This window comes from Oncorhynchus kisutch, linkage group LG14 (assembly GCF_002021735.2).
Source record: "Oncorhynchus kisutch isolate 150728-3 linkage group LG14, Okis_V2, whole genome shotgun sequence".
Taxonomy (NCBI): Eukaryota; Metazoa; Chordata; class Actinopteri; order Salmoniformes; family Salmonidae; genus Oncorhynchus; species Oncorhynchus kisutch.
The window spans coordinates 87,931,543-87,952,903 of record NC_034187.2 but is presented as its reverse complement, the minus strand read 5'-3'; the positions used below and the strand labels follow the sequence as shown (position 1 = coordinate 87,952,903).

Sequence of the window (21,361 nt, the reverse complement as noted above, 5' to 3'; positions counted from 1 at the left end):
CTGGGAAACTGGTCAGAATTGAAGGAATGATGGATGGCACTATATACAGGACAATTCTTGAGGGAAACCTGTTTCAGACATCCAGAGATTTGAGACTGGGACGGAGGTTCACCTTCCAGCAGGACAATGACCCTAAGCATACTGCTAATGCAACACTCGAGTGGTTTAAGGGGAAACATTTAAATGTCTTGGAATGGCCTCGTCAAAGCCAGACCTCAATCCAATTGAGAATTTGTGGTATGACTTAAAGATTTCTGTACACCAACGGAACCCATCCAGTGGCTAGATATGCCAAACTTATTATGGTACAGAGTTTATGTGGAGGCTATATACAGGGTATTACGTTACAGAGTCAATGTGGAGGCTATATACAGGGTATTACGGTACAGAGTCAATGTGGAGGCTATATACAGGGTATTACGGTACAGAGTCAATGTGGAGGCTATATACAGGGTATTTGGTACAGAGTCAATGTGGAGGCTATATACATGGGGGTACCGGTACAGAGTCAATGTGGAGGCTATATACAGGGTATTTGGTACAGAGTCAATGTGGAGGCTATATACAGGGTATTTGGTACAGAGTCAATGTGGAGGCTATATACAGGGTATTACGGTACAGAGTCAATGTGGAGGCTGTATACAGGGTGTTACGGTACAGAGTAAATGTGGAGGCTATATACAGGGGGTACCAGTACAGAGTCAATGTGGAGGCTATATAGAGAGTATTACGGTACAGAGTCAATGTGGAGGCTATATACAGGGTATTTGGTACAGAGTCAATGTGGAGGCTATATACAGGGTATTACGGTACAGAGTCAATGTGGAGGCTATATACAGGGTATTACGGTACAGAGTCAATGTGGAGGCTATATACAGGGTATTTGGTACAGAGTCAATGTGGAGGCTATATACAGGGTATTACGGTACAGAGTCAATGTGGAGGCTATATACAGGGTATTACGGTACAGAGTCAATGTGGAGGCTATATACAGGGGGGTACCAGTACAGAGTCAATGTGGAGGCTATATACAGGGTATTACGGTACAGAGTCAATGTGGAGGCTATATACAGGGGGTACCAGTACAGAGTCAATGTGGAGACTATATACAGGGTGTTACGGTACAGAGTCAATGTGGAGGCTATATACAGGGTATTTGGTACAGAGTCAATGTGGAGGCTATATACAGGGTATTACGGTACAGAGTCAATGTGGAGGCTATATACAGGGTATTACGGTACAGAGTCAATGTGGAGGCTATATACAGGGGGTACCAGTACAGAGTCAATGTGGAGACTATATACAGGGTGTTACGGTACAGAGTCAATGTGGAGGCTATATACAGGGTGTTACGGTACAGAGTCAATGTGGAGGCTATATACAGGGGGTACCAGTACAGAGTCAATGTGGAGACTATATACAGGGTGTTACGGTACAGAGTCAATGTGGAGGCTATATACAGGGGGTACCAGTACAGAGTCAATGTGGAGACTATATACAGGGTGTTACGGTACAGAGTCAATGTGGAGGCTATATACAGGGTGTTACGGTACAGATCAATGTGGAGGCTATATACAGGGAATTACGGTACAGAGTCAATGTGGAGGCTATATACAGGGGGTACCAGTACAGAGTCAATGTGGAGACTATATACAGGGTGTTACGGTACAGAGTCAATGTGGAGGCTATATACAGGGGGTACCAGTACAGAGTCAATGTGGAGACTATATACAGGGTGTTACGGTACAGAGTCAATGTGGAGGCTATATACAGGGTATTTGGTACAGAGTCAATGTGGAGGCTATATACAGGGTATTACGGTACAGAGTCAATGTGGAGGCTATATACAGGGTATTTGGTACAGAGTCAATGTGGAGGCTATATACAGGGTATTACGGTACAGAGTCAATGTGGAGGCTATATACAGGGTATTACGGTACAGAGTCAATGTGGAGGCTATATACAGGGGTACCAGTACAGAGTCAATGTGGGGACTATATACAGGGTGTTTACGGTACACGAGTCAATGTGGAGGCTATATACAGGGTGTTACGGTACAGAGTCAATGTGGAGGCTATATACAGGGGGGTACCAGTACAGAGTCAATGTGGAGACTATATACAGGGTGTTACGGTACAGAGTCAATGTGGAGGCTATATACAGGGTATTACGGTACAGAGTCAATGTGGAGGCTATATACAGGGTATTTTGGTACAGAGTCAATGTGGAGGCTATATACATGGGGGTACCGGTACAGAGTCAATGTGGAGGCTATATACAGGGTATTTGGTACAGAGTCAATGTGGAGGCTATATACAGGGTATTTGGTACAGAGTCAATGTGGAGGCTATAATACAGGGTATTACGGTACAGAGTCAATGTGGAGGCTGTATACAGGGTGTTACGGTACAGAGTAAATGTGGAGGCTATATACAGGGGGTACCAGTACAGAGTCAATGTGGAGGCTATATAGAGAGTATTACGGTACAGAGTCAATGTGGGAGGCTATATACAGGGTATTTGGTACAGAGTCAATGTGGAGGCTATATACAGGGTATTTGGTACAGAGTCAATGTGGAGGCTATATACAGGGTATTACGGTACAGAGTCAATGTGGAGGCTATATACAGGGTATTTGGTACAGAGTCAATGTGGAGGCTATATACAGGGTATTACGGTACAGAGTCAATGTGGAGACTATATACAAGGTGTTACGGTACAGAGTCAATGTGGAGGCTATATACAGGGGGTACCAGTACAGAGTCAATGTGGAGGCTATATACAGGGTATTACGGTACAGAGTCAATGTGGAGGCTATATACAGGGGGTACCAGTACAGAGTCAATGTGGAGACTATATACAGGGTGTTACGGTACAGAGTCAATGTGGAGGCTATATACAGGGGGTACCAGTACAGAGTCAATGTGGAGACTATATACAGGGTGTTACGGTACAGAGTCAATGTGGAGGCTATATACAGGGTATTGGTACAGAGTCAATGTGGAGGCTATATACAGGGTATTTGGTACAGAGTCAATGTGGAGGCTATATACAGGGGGTACCGGTACAGAGTCAATGTGGAGGCTATATACAGGCTGTACAGAGTCAATGGTATTTGGTACAGAGTCAATGCGGAGGCTATATACAGGGGGTACCGGTACAGAGTCAATGTAGAAGCTATTACAGGGGGTATTTGGTACAGAGTCAATGTGGAGGCTATATACAGGGTATTACGGTACAGAGTCAATGTGGGAGGCTATATACAGGGTATTACGGTACAGAGTCAATGTGGAGGCTATATACAGGGTGTTACGGTACAGAGTCAATGTGGAGGGCTTATATACAGGGTATTACGGTACAGAGTCAATGTGGAGGCTGTATACAGGGTGTTACGGTCAGAGTCAATGTGATGGCTATATACAGGGGGGTACCAGTACAGAGTCAATGTGGAGGCTATATACAGGGTGTTACGGTACAGAGTCAATGTGGAGGCTATATACAGGGTATTTGGTACAGAGTCAATGTGGAGGCTATATACAGGGTATTACGGTACAGAGTCAATGTGGAGGCTATATACAGGGTATTTGGGTACAGAGTCAATGTGGAGGCTATATACAGGGTATTACGGTACAGAGTCAATGTGGAGGCTATATACAGGGTATTACGGTACAGAGTCAATGTGGAGGCTATATACAGGGTATTTGGTACAGAGTCAATGTGAGGGCTATATACAGGGTATTACGGTACAGAGTCCAATGTGGAGGGCTATATTACAGGGTATTACGGTACAGAGTCAATGTGGAGGCTATATACAGGGGGTACCAGTACAGAGTCAATGTGGAGACTATATACAGGGTGTTACGGTACAGAGTCAATGTGGAGGCTAATATACAGGGGGGTACCAGTACAGAGTCAATGTGGAGACTATATACAGGGTGTTACGGTACAGAGTCAATGTGGAGGCTATATACAGGGTATTTGGTACAGAGTCAATGTGGAGGCTATATACAGGGTGTTACGGTACAGAGTCAATGTGGAGGCTATATACAGGGTATTACGGTACAGAGTCAATGTGGAGGCTATATACAGGGGGTACCAGTACAGAGTCAATGTGGAGGCTATATACAGGGGTTACGGTACAGAGTCAATGTGGAGGCTATATACAGGGTGTTACGGTACAGAGTCAATGTGGAGGCTATATACAGGGGGTACCAGTACAGAGTCAATGTGGAGGCTATATACAGGGTGTTACGGTACAGAGTCAATGTGGAGGCTATATACAGGGGGTACCGGTACAGAGTCAATGTGGAGGCTATATACAGGGTGTTACGGTACAGAGTCAATGTGGAGGCTATATACAGGGGTTACGGTACAGAGTCAATGTGGAGGCTATATACAGGGGGTTACGGTACAGAGTCAATGTGGAGGCTATATACAGGGGGTACCAGTACAGAGTCAATGTGGAGGCTATATACAGGGTGTTACGGTACAGAGTCAATGTGGAGGCTATATACAGGGGGTACCAGTACAGAGTCAATGTGGAGGCTATATACAGGGTGTTACGGTACAGAGTCAATGTGGAGGCTATATACAGGGTATTTGGTACAGAGTCAATGTGGAGGCTATATACAGGGTATTACGGTACAGAGTCAATGTGGAGGCTATATACAGGGTATTTGGTACAGAGTCAATGTGGAGGCTATATACAGGGTATTACGGTACAGAGTCAATGTGGAGGCTATATACAGGGTATTACGGTACAGAGTCAATGTGGAGGCTATATACAGGGGGGTACCAGTACAGAGTCAATGTGGAGGCTATATACAGGGTGTTACGGTACAGAGTCAATGTGGAGGCTATATACAGGGTGTTACGGTACAGAGTCAATGTGGAGGCTATATACAGGGGGTACCAGTACAGAGTCAATGTGGAGGCTATATACAGGGTGTTACGGTACAGAGTCAATGTGGAGGCTATATACAGGGTATTACGGTACAGAGTCAATGTGGAGGCTATATACAGGGTATTGGTACAGAGTCAATGTGGAGGCTATATACAGGGGGTACCGGTACAGAGTCAATGTGGAGGCTATATACAGGGTATTTGGTACAGAGTCAATGTGGAGGCTATATACAGGGTATTGGTACAGAGTCAATGTGGAGGCTATATACAGGGTATTACGGTACAGAGTCAATGTGGAGGCTGTATACAGGGTGTTACGGTACAGAGTAAATGTGGAGGCTATATACAGGGGGTACCAGTACAGAGTCAATGTGGAGGCTATATAGAGAGTATTACGGTACAGAGTCAATGTGGAGGCTATATACAGGGTATTTGGTACAGAGTCAATGTGGAGGCTATATACAGGGTATTTGGTACAGAGTCAATGTGGAGGCTATATACAGGGTATTACGGTACAGAGTCAATGTGGAGGCTATATACAGGGTATTGGTACAGAGTCAATGTGGAGGCTATATACAGGGTATTACGGTACAGAGTCAATGTGGAGGCTATATACAGGGTGTTACGGTACAGAGTCAATGTGGAGGCTATATACAGGGGGTACCAGTACAGAGTCAATGTGGAGGCTATATACAGGGTATTACGGTACAGAGTCAATGTGGAGGCTATATACAGGGGGGTACCAGTACAGAGTCAATGTGGAGGCTATATACAGGGTGTTACGGTACAGAGTCAATGTGGAGGCTATATACAGGGGTACCAGTACAGAGTCAATGTGGAGGCTATATACAGGGTGTTACGGTACAGAGTCAATGTGGAGGCTATATACAGGGTATTTGGTACAGAGTCAATGTGGAGGCTATATACAGGGTATTTGGTACAGAGTCAATGTGGAGGCTATATACAGGGGGTACCGGTACAGAGTCAATGTGGAGGCTATATACAGGGGTGTACAGAGTCAATGGTATTTGGGTACAGAGTCAATGTGGAGGCTATATACAGGGGGTACCGGTACAGAGTCAATGTGGAAGCTATATACAGGGGGTATTTGGTACAGAGTCAATGTGGAGGCTATATACAGGGTATTACGGTACAGAGTCAATGTGGAGGCTATATTACAGGGTATTACGGTACAGAGTCAATGTGGAGGCTATATACAGGGTGTTACGGTACAGAGTCAATGTGGAGGCTATATCAGGGGTATTACGTTACGTGGTATACATACAGAGTCAATGTGGAGGCTATATACGGGTGTGTTACGGCAGAGTCAATGTGAGGCTATATACAGGGGGTACCATTAGTCAGAGTCAATGTGGAGGCTATATACAGGGTATTACGGTACAGAGTCAATGTGGAGGCTATATACAGGGTATTACGGTACAGAGTCAATGTGGAGGCTATATACAGGGTATTTGGTACAGAGTCAATGTGGAGGCTATATACAGGGTATTACGGTACAGAGTCAATGTGGAGGCTATATACAGGGTACCGGTACAGAGTCAATGTGGAGGCTATATACAGGGGTATTACGGTACAGAGAGTCAATGTGGAGGCTATATACAGGGTGTTACGTACAGGTCAATGTGGAGTATTACAACAAAATTAACGGATAAGTCAATGTGGAGGCTATATACAGGGTATTTGGTACAGAGTCAATGTGGAGGCTATATACAGGGTATGTACAGTACAGAGTCAATGTGGAGGCTATATACAGGGTATTTTGGTACAGAGTCAATGTGGAGGCTATATACAGGGGTATTACGGTAACAGAGTCAATGTGGAGGCTATATACAGGGTATTGTACGGTACAAGAGTCAATGTGGAGGCTATATACAGGGGGTACCGGTACAGAGTCAATGTGGAGGCTATATACAGGGTGTACGGTACAATAAGTCAATGTGGAGGCTATATACAGGGGTTATACCAGTACAGAGTAGTCAATGTGGAAGAGCTATATACAGGGTATTACGGTACAGAGTCAATGTGGAGGCTATATACAGGGTATTTNACCTAAATGGCCATGTTACCTATCGGACCATGTTACCACCTACATGTACCTAAATTACAATGTTACCTCAATGTACCTAAATGGACATGTTACCTACCTGTATCTTAAATGACCAGTTACCTAATCGACCATGTTACTACATGTACCTAAATGACCATGTCCCCACATGTACCTAAATGAACCATGTCACCACATGTACCTAATGACCATGTTACCAGACATGTCCTATGTGCCATGTTACCGTACATGTATCTAAATGACCATGTTACCTACATGTACCTAAATGACCATGTTACTTACATGCACCTAAATGACCATGTTACCTACATGTATCTAAATGACCATGTTACCTAAATGACCATGTTACCTACATGTATCTAAATGACCATGTTACCTACATGTATCTAAACGACCATGTTACCAACATGACCATGTTACCGACATGTATCTAAATGACCATGTTACCTAAATGACCATGTTACCTACATGTATCTAAATGACCATGTTACCTACATGTATCTAAATGACCATGTTACCTACATGTATCTAAATGACCATGTTACCAACATGACCATGTTACCGACATGTATCTAAATGACCATGTTACCTAAATGACCATGTTACCTACATGTATATAAATGACCATGTTACCTACATTGTATCTAAATGACCATGTTACCTACATGTATCTAATTACCATTTTACCTACAATGTACCTAAATTACAATGTTACCTACATGTATCTAAATGACCATGTTACATACATGTATCTAAATGACCATGTTACCTACATGTATCTAAATGACCATGTTACCTACATGTATCTAAATGACCATGTGTACCATAATGACCATGTTACCTACATGTATCTAAATGACCATGTTACCTACATGTATCTAAATGACCATGTTACCTACATGTATCTCAAATGACCATGTTACCTACATGTATCTAAATGACCATGTTACCTAAATGACCATGTTACCTACATGTATCTAAATGACCATGTTACCTACATGTATCTAAATGACCATGTTACCAACATGACCATGTTACCGACATGTATCTAAATGACCATGTTACCTAAATGACCATGTTACCTACATGTATCTATGACCATGTTACCTACATGTATCTAAATGACCATGTTACCCTAAATGACCATTGTTACCTACATGTATCTAAAACAGTGTATTCCTCTGTGTCTCCCAGATCACACTGAGAAGTGCTCCACTATGCCCGACTCACCTGCGGATGTGAAAGCACAATCCAGGTTAACTCCAACCACCATGCCTCCTCCTCCTCCAACCACCCAGGGAGCCCCTCGAACCAGCTCCTTCACACCTACTACATGTAAGTACTGAACACACACACACACACACAAACACACACACACACACACACACAGGGAGCACCCTGAACCAGTTATTTCACCCCCACTACTGTGCTGTACATGTCAGTACTACCGACCCAGCCATCAAGCCAGGCATACAGACAGACAGACAAACAGCCAGGCATACATACAGACAGACAGACAGACAGACAGACAGACAGACAGACAGACAGACAGACAGGCATACAGACAGACAGACAGACAGACAGACAAGACAGACAGACAGACAGACAGACAGACAGACAGACAGACAGACAGACAGACAGACAGACAGACAGACAGACAGACAGACAGACAGACAGTGTGTAACTCTAGTGTTATTTTATTGTTGTGTTTAACCCTAGTGTTGTAGAATATAATAGTTTTTCATTGAATCAAATCCAATCAAATCACTTTTTTAATGCTGTGTTGTGTTGGACCTTTTGTTATTTTCTCCATCTTCTTTGTGTCTCTAGTAACCAACGGCAACAACAGCCACTCCCCCAAGGCGTTGAACGGAGCGCCTTCGCCACCAAATGGCTTCAGCAACGGCCCTAGCTCCTCCTGCTCTTCCTCGCTGGCCAATAAGCAACTCCCTCCAGCGTGTGGCGCCCGGCAGCTCAGCAAGCTGAAACGCTTCCTCACCACACTACAGCAGTTCGGCAACGACATCTCGCCTGAGATCGGAGAACGCGTCCGCACTCTGGTGCTGGGGCTGGTGGTGAGTCTGTAAACCAAGGGTTCCAAAATGTGCTCCTGTGCCCCCTCACCCTCCATGTTCAGATAAACACTATCTCCTCTCCCTCCGTGTTCAGATAACACTATCTCCTCACCCTCCACGTTCAGATGAACACTATCTCCTCTCCCTCCGCTTTCAGATGAACACTATCTCCCCACCCTCCACGTTCAGATGAACACTATCTCCTCTCCCTCCGTGTTCAGATAAACACTATCTCCTCTCCCTCCTCGTTCAGATAAACACTATCTCCTCACCCTCCGTGTTCAGATAAACACTATCTCCCCACCCTCCACGTTCAGATAAACACAGGTGTGGGTGGATGCTGTGCATACATGGTACATACATTACATGTAACGCTTATCTAGAGACACAGTTGTATGTATGGTAAAAGACTGGCATGTGATGGCACTATATACCCTTTTGACCAGAGCACTATGGTCTTCTAATGTTAGTGGTGGTAACACACATTGTATTGAATAGAAGCAATACCTAAACTAGCTCTGCCTGCCAGTCCTTAGACTTTTACTCTCTCCATATGTCTCCCATTAAACTAAAATCATTCAATCCCTGACAGGACATGGTTACCTTCCAATAACTTATTATCATATAATGTATTCCATATGTATTCAGGTCTCTCTCACTGTGTCTCTCTCTTTCTCTCTTTCTCTCTGTCTCTCTCTGTCTCTCTGTCTCTCTCGCTCTCTCTCTGTCTCTCTGTATCTCTGTCTCTCTCTCTCTCTCTCTCTCTCACTCTCTGTCTGTCTCTCTCTCTCTCTCTGTCTCTCTCTCTCTCTCTCTCTCTCTGTCTCTCTCTCTCTGTCTCGCTGTCTCTCTCTGTGTGTCTCTCTCTTTCGCTCTCTCTTTCTCTCTCTCTTTCTCTCTGTCTCTGTCTCTCTCTCTCTCTCTGTCTCTCTCTCTCTCTCTCTCTCTCTCTCTGTCTCGCTGTCTCTCTCTTTGTGTGTCTCTCTCTTTCGCTCTCTCTTTCTCTCTCTTTTGCTCTCTCTTTCTCTCTGTCTATCTTTACTCTGACCTAGAATTCAACGTTAACCATAGAGGAATTCCACTCCAAGTTGCAAGAAGCGACCAACTTCCCTCTCCGACCTTTTGTCATCCCGTTCCTGAAGGTAAGTCGTATTTCACAAGGAGGGACGACAGACACACAGCCAGATCTGGAAACCATTTAACCAGCCGCAGAGCTGAGACGCAGATGTGTATATTTCGTTAGTCTGTTTTTCATTCCTTCATTCCTTGGATGGAAGAAGGCCTAGAAGCCGGTTCTATTGAACCTCATTTCATTTTCATGGATATATTTTTTCAATCTCTCTTTATTCAAGATTTTAAGTGGAAAGATAATTTGGCCTAGTGAAATATCATGAGTCTAGTTGAGGGGGGGTCTGGACTGGTCTGACCCCATGTCTCTCCCTGGTCACTCTACTCTAGTCTGTTGGGCATCTATTGTTAGGGTGCATCCCAAATGGCACCCTATTCCCTACTCAGTGCACTACTTCTGGTACCCTATTCCATATGGGCCCTGGTCAAAAGTAGTGCACTAAGTCGGGAATAGGTGTAATTTGGGACGCAGATTTTTGCTTTGTTGCTTTTCTCCATGAGCACAGAAACATGAACAGCCTGGATCCATCCACTAATGATGCAACATCAGGCTCTACTATACTATATTATATTATATATTCTATATAGTATACTAGTATACTGATTTATAGGGGTCAGGTAGAACCAACTCAACACTTAACCAAGACTTCCTTTATTTTGTCCTTCTCTCTCTCGCTCTCTGTCTTTCTCTCTATTTTTCTTTCTCACTTTTTCTTTCTCTCTCTCCTCACCAGTTCCCCCCTTCTCTCAATTTAATTAAATTTCAATTCACTTTATTGGCATGACGTAATAATGTACATATTGCCAAAACTTTGGAGATTTACAATATTAACATAAATAACACTATTAATCAATGTTGTCACCGGTAGCAACAATAATCAAGGGTATAAACCAGTGCCTTGTATTCACTTGGCATTTCTCTTATTTTGTTGCATTACAACCTGTAATTTAAATAGATTTTTATTTGGATTTCATGTAATGGACATACACTTCACAGAGCTGGGCTTTACGGAAGAGTGGCCAGAAAAAAATAAGCAAACATGTTTGGTGTTCGCCACATGTGGGAGACTCCACAAACATATGGTAGAAGGAAGGTACTCTGGTCAGATGAGACTAGAATGTAGCTTTTTGGCCATCAAGGAAACGCTATGTCTGGCGCAAACCCAACACCTCTCATCACCCCAAGAACACCATCCCTACAGTGAAGCATGGTGGTGGTAGCATCATGCTGTGGGGATGTTTTTCATCTGCAGGGACTGGGAAACTGGTCAGAATTGAAGGAATGATGGATGGCACTATATACAGGACAATTCTTGAGGGAAACCTGTTTCAGACATCCAGAGATTTGAGACTGGGACGGAGGTTCACCTTCCAGCAGGACAATGACCCTAAGCATACTGCTAATGCAACACTCGAGTGGTTTAAGGGGAAACATTTAAATGTCTTGGAATGGCCTCGTCAAAGCCAGACCTCAATCCAATTGAGAATTTGTGGTATGACTTAAAGATTTCTGTACACCAACGGAACCCATCCAGTGGCTAGATATGCCAAACTTATTATGGTACAGAGTTTATGTGGAGGCTATATACAGGGTATTACGTTACAGAGTCAATGTGGAGGCTATATACAGGGTATTACGGTACAGAGTCAATGTGGAGGCTATATACAGGGTATTACGGTACAGAGTCAATGTGGAGGCTATATACAGGGTATTTGGTACAGAGTCAATGTGGAGGCTATATACATGGGGGGGGGTACCGGTTACAGAGTCAATGTGGAGGCTATATACAGGGTATTTGGTACAGAGTCAATGTGGAGGCTATATACAGGGTATTTGGTACAGAGTCAATGTGGAGGCTATATACAGGGTATTACGGTACAGAGTCAATGTGGAGGCTGTATACAGGGTGTTACGGTACAGAGTAAATGTGGAGGCTATATACAGGGGGTACCAGTACAGAGTCAATGTGGAGGCTATATAGAGAGTATTACGGTACAGAGTCAATGTGGAGGCTATATACAGGGTATTTGGTACAGAGTCAATGTGGAGGCTATATACAGGGTATTACGGTACAGAGTCAATGTGGAGGCTATATACAGGGTATTACGGTACAGAGTCAATGTGGAGGCTATATACAGGGTATTTGGTACAGAGTCAATGTGGAGGCTATATACAGGGTATTACGGTACAGAGTCAATGTGGAGGCTATATACAGGGTATTACGGTACAGAGTCAATGTGGAGGCTATATACAGGGGGTACCAGTACAGAGTCAATGTGGAGGCTATATACAGGGTATTACGGTACAGAGTCAATGTGGAGGCTATATACAGGGGGTACCAGTACAGAGTCAATGTGGAGACTATATACAGGGTGTTACGGTACAGAGTCAATGTGGAGGCTATATACAGGGTATTTGGTACAGAGTCAATGTGGAGGCTATATACAGGGTATTACGGTACAGAGTCAATGTGGAGGCTATATACAGGGTATTACGGTACAGAGTCAATGTGGAGGCTATATACAGGGGGTACCAGTACAGAGTCAATGTGGAGACTATATACAGGGTGTTACGGTACAGAGTCAATGTGGAGGCTATATACAGGGTGTTACGGTACAGAGTCAATGTGGAGGCTATATACAGGGGGGTACCAGTACAGAGTCAATGTGGAGACTATATACAGGGTGTTACGGTACAGAGTCAATGTGGAGGCTATATACAGGGGGTACCAGTACAGAGTCAATGTGGAGACTATATACAGGGTGTTACGGTACAGAGTCAATGTGGAGGCTATATACAGGGTGTTACGGTACAGAGTCAATGTGGAGGCTATATACAGGGAATTACGGTACAGAGTCAATGTGGAGGCTATATACAGGGGGTACCAGTACAGAGTCAATGTGGAGACTATATACAGGGTGTTACGGTACAGAGTCAATGTGGAGGCTATATACAGGGGGTACCAGTACAGAGTCAATGTGGAGACTATATACAGGGTGTTACGGTACAGAGTCAATGTGGAGGCTATATACAGGGTATTTGGTACAGAGTCAATGTGGAGGCTATATACAGGGTATTACGGTACAGAGTCAATGTGGAGGCTATATACAGGGTATTTGGTACAGAGTCAATGTGGAGGCTATATACAGGGTATTACGGTACAGAGTCAATGTGGAGGCTATATACAGGGTATTACGGTACAGAGTCAATGTGGAGGCTATATACAGGGGGTACCAGTACAGAGTCAATGTGGGGACTATATACAGGGTGTTACGGTACAGAGTCAATGTGGAGGCTATATACAGGGTGTTACGGTACAGAGTCAATGTGGAGGCTATATACAGGGGGTACCAGTACAGAGTCAATGTGGAGACTATATACAGGGTGTTACGGTACAGAGTCAATGTGGAGGCTATATACAGGGTATTACGGTACAGAGTCAATGTGGAGGCTATATACAGGGTATTTGGTACAGAGTCAATGTGGAGGCTATATACATGGGGGTACCGGTACAGAGTCAATGTGGAGGCTATATACAGGGTATTTGGTACAGAGTCAATGTGGAGGCTATATACAGGGTATTTGGTACAGAGTCAATGTGGAGGCTATATACAGGGTATTACGGTACAGAGTCAATGTGGAGGCTGTATACAGGGTGTTACGGTACAGAGTAAATGTGGAGGCTATATACAGGGGGTACCAGTACAGAGTCAATGTGGAGGCTATATAGAGAGTATTACGGTACAGAGTCAATGTGGAGGCTATATACAGGGTATTTGGTACAGAGTCAATGTGGAGGCTATATACAGGGTATTTGGTACAGAGTCAATGTGGAGGCTATATACAGGGTATTACGGTACAGAGTCAATGTGGAGGCTATATACAGGGTATTTGGTACAGAGTCAATGTGGAGGCTATATACAGGGTATTACGGTACAGAGTCAATGTGGAGACTATATACAAGGTGTTACGGTACAGAGTCAATGTGGAGGCTATATACAGGGGGTACCAGTACAGAGTCAATGTGGAGGCTATATACAGGGTATTACGGTACAGAGTCAATGTGGAGGCTATATACAGGGGGTACCAGTACAGAGTCAATGTGGAGACTATATACAGGGTGTTACGGTACAGAGTCAATGTGGAGGCTATATACAGGGGGTACCAGTACAGAGTCAATGTGGAGACTATATACAGGGTGTTACGGTACAGAGTCAATGTGGAGGCTATATACAGGGTATTTGGTACAGAGTCAATGTGGAGGCTATATACAGGGTATTTGGTACAGAGTCAATGTGGAGGCTATATACAGGGGGGTACCGGTACAGAGTCAATGTGGAGGCTATATACAGGCTGTACAGAGTCAATGGTATTTGGTACAGAGTCAATGCGGAGGCTATATACAGGGGGTACCGGTACAGAGTCAATGTAGAAGCTATATACAGGGGGTATTTGGTACAGAGTCAATGTGGAGGCTATATACAGGGTATTACGGTACAGAGTCAATGTGGAGGCTATATACAGGGTATTACGGTACAGAGTCAATGTGGAGGCTATATACAGGGTGTTACGGTACAGAGTCAATGTGGAGGCTATATACAGGGTATTACGGTACAGAGTCAATGTGGAGGCTGTATACAGGGTGTTACGGTCAGAGTCAATGTGATGGCTATATACAGGGGGTACCAGTACAGAGTCAATGTGGAGGCTATATACAGGGTGTTACGGTACAGAGTCAATGTGGAGGCTATATACAGGGTATTTGGTACAGAGTCAATGTGGAGGCTATATACAGGGTATTACGGTACAGAGTCAATGTGGAGGCTATATACAGGGTATTTGGTACAGAGTCAATGTGGAGGCTATATACAGGGTATTACGGTACAGAGTCAATGTGGAGGCTATATACAGGGTATTACGGTACAGAGTCAATGTGGAGGCTATATACAGGGTATTTGGTACAGAGTCAATGTGGAGGCTATATACAGGGTATTACGGTACAGAGTCAATGTGGAGGCTATATACAGGGTATTACGGTACAGAGTCAATGTGGAGGCTATATACAGGGGGTACCAGTACAGAGTCAATGTGGAGACTATATACAGGGTGTTACGGTACAGAGTCAATGTGGAGGCTATATACAGGGGGTACCAGTACAGAGTCAATGTGGAGACTATATACAGGGTGTTACGGTACAGAGTCAATGTGGAGGCTATATACAGGGTATTTGGTACAGAGTCAATGTGGAGGCTATATACAGGGTATTACGGTACAGAGTCAATGTGGAGGCTATATACAGGGTATTACGGTACAGAGTCAATGTGGAGGCTATATACAGGGGGTACCAGTACAGAGTCAATGTGGAGACTATATACAGGGTGTTACGGTACAGAGTCAATGTGGAGGCTATATACAGGGTGTTACGGTACAGAGTCAATGTGGAGGCTATATACAGGGGGTACCAGTACAGAGTCAATGTGGAGACTATATACAGGGTGTTACGGTACAGAGTCAATGTGGAGGCTATATACAGGGGGTACCAGTACAGAGTCAATGTGGAGACTATATACAGGGTGTTACGGTACAGAGTCAATGTGGAGGCTATATACAGGGTGTTACGGTACAGAGTCAATGTGGAGGCTATATACAGGGAATTACGGTACAGAGTCAATGTGGAGGCTATATACAGGGGGTACCAGTACAGAGTCAATGTGGAGACTATATACAGGGTGTTACGGTACAGAGTCAATGTGGAGGCTATATACAGGGGGTACCAGTACAGAGTCAATGTGGAGACTATATACAGGGTGTTACGGTACAGAGTCAATGTGGAGGCTATATACAGGGTATTTGGTACAGAGTCAATGTGGAGGCTATATACAGGGTATTACGGTACAGAGTCAATGTGGAGGCTATATACAGGGTATTTGGTACAGAGTCAATGTGGAGGCTATATACAGGGTATTACGGTACAGAGTCAATGTGGAGGCTATATACAGGGTATTACGGTACAGAGTCAATGTGGAGGCTATATACAGGGGGTACCAGTACAGAGTCAATGTGGGGACTATATACAGGGTGTTACGGTACAGAGTCAATGTGGAGGCTATATACAGGGTGTTACGGTACAGAGTCAATGTGGAGGCTATATACAGGGGGTACCAGTACAGAGTCAATGTGGAGACTATATACAGGGTGTTACGGTACAGAGTCAATGTGGAGGCTATATACAGGGTATTACGGTACAGAGTCAATGTGGAGGCTATATACAGGGTATTTGGTACAGAGTCAATGTGGAGGCTATATACATGGGGGTACCGGTACAGAGTCAATGTGGAGGCTATATACAGGGTATTTGGTACAGAGTCAATGTGGAGGCTATATACAGGGTATTTGGTACAGAGTCAATGTGGAGGCTATATACAGGGTATTACGGTACAGAGTCAATGTGGAGGCTGTATACAGGGTGTTACGGTACAGAGTAAATGTGGAGGCTATATACAGGGGGTACCAGTACAGAGTCAATGTGGAGGCTATATAGAGAGTATTACGGTACAGAGTCAATGTGGAGGCTATATACAGGGTATTTGGTACAGAGTCAATGTGGAGGCTATATACAGGGTATTTGGTACAGAGTCAATGTGGAGGCTATATACAGGGTATTACGGTACAGAGTCAATGTGGAGGCTATATACAGGGTATTTGGTACAGAGTCAATGTGGAGGCTATATACAGGGTATTACGGTACAGAGTCAATGTGGAGACTATATACAAGGTGTTACGGTACAGAGTCAATGTGGAGGCTATATACAGGGGGTACCAGTACAGAGTCAATGTGGAGGCTATATACAGGGTATTACGGTACAGAGTCAATGTGGAGGCTATATACAGGGGGTACCAGTACAGAGTCAATGTGGAGACTATATACAGGGTGTTACGGTACAGAGTCAATGTGGAGGCTATATACAGGGGGTACCAGTACAGAGTCAATGTGGAGACTATATACAGGGTGTTACGGTACAGAGTCAATGTGGAGGCTATATACAGGGTATTTGGTACAGAGTCAATGTGGAGGCTATATACAGGGTATTTGGTACAGAGTCAATGTGGAGGCTATATACAGGGGGTACCGGTACAGAGTCAATGTGGAGGCTATATACAGGCTGTACAGAGTCAATGGTATTTGGTACAGAGTCAATGCGGAGGCTATATACAGGGGGTACCGGTACAGAGTCAATGTAGAAGCTATATACAGGGGGTATTTGGTACAGAGTCAATGTGGAGGCTATATACAGGGTATTACGGTACAGAGTCAATGTGGAGGCTATATACAGGGTATTACGGTACAGAGTCAATGTGGAGGCTATATACAGGGTGTTACGGTACAGAGTCAATGTGGAGGCTATATACAGGGTATTACGGTACAGAGTCAATGTGGAGGCTGTATACAGGGTGTTACGGTCAGAGTCAATGTGATGGCTATATACAGGGGGTACCAGTACAGAGTCAATGTGGAGGCTATATACAGAGTATTACGGTACAGAGTCTATGTGGAGGCTATATACAGGGTATTTGGTACAGAGTCAATGTGGAGGCTATATACAGGGTATTTGGAACAGAGTCAATGTGGAGGCTATATACAGGGTATTACGGTACAGAGTCAATGTGGAGGCTATATACAGGGTATTTGGTACAGAGTCAATGTGGAGGCTATATACAAGGTATTACGGTACAGAGTCAATGTGGAGACTATATACAAGGTGTTACGGTACAGAGTCAATGTGGAGGCTATATACAGGTTATTTGGTAAAGAGTCAATGTGGAGGCTATATACAGGGTATTACAGTACAGAGTCAATGTGGAGGCTATATACAGGGTATTTGGTACAGAGTCAATGTGGAGGCTATATACAGGGTATTACGGTACAGAGTCAATGTGGAGGCTATATACAGGGTATTACGGTACAGAGTCAATGTGGAGGCTATATACAGGGGGGTACCAGTACAGAGTCAATGTGGAGACTATATACAGGGTGTTACGGTACAGAGTCAATGTGGAGGCTATATACAGGGGGTACCAGTACAGAGTCAATGTGGAGACTATATACAGGGTGTTACGGTACAGAGTCAATGTGGAGGCTATATACAGGGTATTTGGTACAGAGTCAATGTGGAGGCTATACAGGGTATTACGGTACAGAGTCAATGTGGAGGCTATATACAGGGTATTACGGTACAGAGTCAATGTGGAGGCTATATACAGGGGGTACCAGTACAGAGTCAATGTGGAGACTATATACAGGGTGTTACGGTACAGAGTCAATGTGGAGGCTATATACAGGGTGTTACGGTACAGAGTCAATGTGGAGGCTATATACAGGGGGTACCAGTACAGAGTCAATGTGGAGACTATATACAGGGTGTTACGGTACAGAGTCAATGTGGAGGCTATATACAGGGTATTACGGTACAGAGTCAATGTGGAGGCTATATACAGGGGGTACCAGTACAGAGTCAATGTGGAGACTATATACAGGGTGTTACGGTACAGAGTCAATGTGGAGGCTATATACAGGGTGTTACGGTACAGAGTCAATGTGGAGGCTATATACAGGGTATTACGGTACAGAGTCAATGTGGAGGCTATATACAGGGGGTACCAGTACAGAGTCAATGTGGAGACTATATACAGGGTGTTACGGTACAGAGTCAATGTGGAGGCTATATACAGGGGGTACCAGTACAGAGTCAATGTGGAGACTATATACAGGGTGTTACGGTACAGAGTCAATGTGGAGGCTATATACAGGGGGTACCAGTACAGAGTCAATGTGGAGGCTATATAGAGAGTATTACGGTACAGAGTCAATGTGGAGGCTATATACAGGGTATTTGGTACAGAGTCAATGTGGAGGCTATATACAGGGTATTTGGTACAGAGTCAATGTGGAGGCTATATACAGGGGGTACCGGTACAGAGTCAATGTGGAGGCTATATACAGGCTGTACAGAGTCAATGGTATTTGGTACAGAGTCAATGCGGAGGCTATATACAGGGGGTACCGGTACAGAGTCAATGTAGAAGCTATATACCGGGGGTATTTGGTACAGAGTCAATGTGGAGGCTATATACAGGGTATTACGGTACAGAGTCAATGTGGAGGCTATATACAGGGTATTACGGTACAGAGTCAATGTGGAGGCTATATACAGGGTGTTTACGGTACAGAGTCAATGTGGAGGCTATATACAGGGTATTACGGTACAGAGTCAATGTGGAGGCTGTATACAGGGTGTTACGGTACAGAGTCAATGTGATGGCTATATACAGGGGGTACCAGTACAGAGTCAATGTGGAGGCTATATACAGAGTATTACGGTACAGAGTCTATGTGGAGGCTATATACAGGGTATTGGTACAGAGTCAATGTGGAGGCTATATACAGGGTATTACGGTACAGAGTCAATGTGGAGGCTATATACAGGGTATTTGGTACAGAGTCAATGTGGAGGCTATATACAGGGTATTACGGTACAGAGTCAATGTGGAGACTATATACAAGGTGTTACGGTACAGAGTCAATGTGGAGGCTATATACAGGTTATTTGGTAAAGAGTCAATGTGGAGGCTATATACAGGGTATTACGGTACAGAGTCAATGTGGAGGCTATATACAGGGTATTTGGTACAGAGTCAATGTGGAGGCTATATACAGGGTATTTGGTACAGAGTCAATGTGGAGGCTATATACAGGGTATTACGGTACAGAGTCAATGTGGAGGCTATATACAGGGTATTACGGTACAGAGTCAATGTGGAGGCTATATACAGGGGGTACCAGTACAGAGTCAATGTGGAGGCTATATACAGGGTATTACGGTACAGAGTCAATGTGGAGGCTATATACAGGGGGTACCAGTACAGAGTCAATGTGGAGACTATATACAGGGTGTTACGGTACAGAGTCAATGTGGAGGCTATATACAGGGGGTACCAGTACAGAGTCAATGTGGAGACTATATACAGGGTGTTACGGTACAGAGTCAATGTGGAGGCTATATACAGGGTATTTGTACAGAGTCAATGTGGAGGCTATATTCAGGGTATTACGGTACAGAGTCAATGTGGAGGCTATATACAGGGTATTACGGTACAGAGTCAATGTGGAGGCTATATACAGGGGGTACCAGTACAGAGTCAATGTGGAGACTATATACAGGGTGTTACGGTACAGATTCAATGTGGAGGCTATATACAGGGTGTTACGGTACAGAATCAATGTGGAGGCTATGTACAGGGTATTACGGTACAGAGTCAATGTGGAGGCTATATACAGTGGGTACCAGTACAGAGTCAATGTGGAGACTATATACAGGGTGTTACGGTACAGAGTCAATGTGGAAGCTATATACAGGGGTACCAGTACAGAGTCAATGTGGAGACTATATACAGGGTGTTACGGTACAGAGTCAATGTGGAGGCTATATACAGGGTATTTGGTACAGAGTCAATGTGGAGGCTATATACAGGGGGTACCGGTACAGAGTCAATGTGGAGGCTATATACAGGCTGTACAGAGTCAATGGTATTTGGTACAGAGTCAATGCGGAGGCTATATACAAGGGGTACCGGTACAGAGTCAATGTAGAAGCTATATACAGCGGGTATTTGGTACAGAGTCAATGTGGAGGCTATATACAGGGTATTACGGTACAGAGTCAATGTGGAGGCTGTATACAGGGTGTTACGGTACAGAGTCAATGTGGAGGCTATATACAGGGTATTACAGTACAGAGTCAATGTGGAGGCTATATACAGGGTATTACGGTACAGAGTCAATGTGAAGACTATATACAAGGTGTTACGGTACAGAGTCAATGTGGAGGCTATATACAGGGTATTTGGTACAGAGTCATAGTGGAGGCTATATACAGGGTATTACGGTACAGAGTCAATGTGGAGGCTATATACAGGGTATTTGGTACAGAGTCAATGTGGAGGCTATATACAGGGGGGGTACCGGTACAGAGTCAGTGTGGAGGCTATATACAGGGGGGTACCAGTACAGTCAGTGTGGAGGCTATATACAGGGGGTACTGTTTACAAGCCTCTTGGACCGAGACTTGGCGCCCCAGTACCACTTGCCTTGCAGTAGCAGAAAGAACAGTC

The 21,361-nt window shown here is 44.3% G+C and overlaps 1 protein-coding gene across 1 annotated transcript in view; it reads left to right on the top strand.

The window, feature by feature from the left end:
• Positions 1-8,181: 8,181 nt before the first annotated feature.
• LOC109884585 (protein CBFA2T1) overlaps positions 8,182-21,361 on the top strand; it is a 71,132-nt gene continuing 57,952 nt past the window's right edge. The window contains 3 exon segments of the mRNA XM_031789142.1: positions 8,182-8,323; positions 8,819-9,063; positions 10,116-10,205. Of these exon segments, the coding sequence (XP_031645002.1) occupies positions 8,206-8,323; positions 8,819-9,063; positions 10,116-10,205 (453 nt within the window). The 5' untranslated portion in view covers positions 8,182-8,205.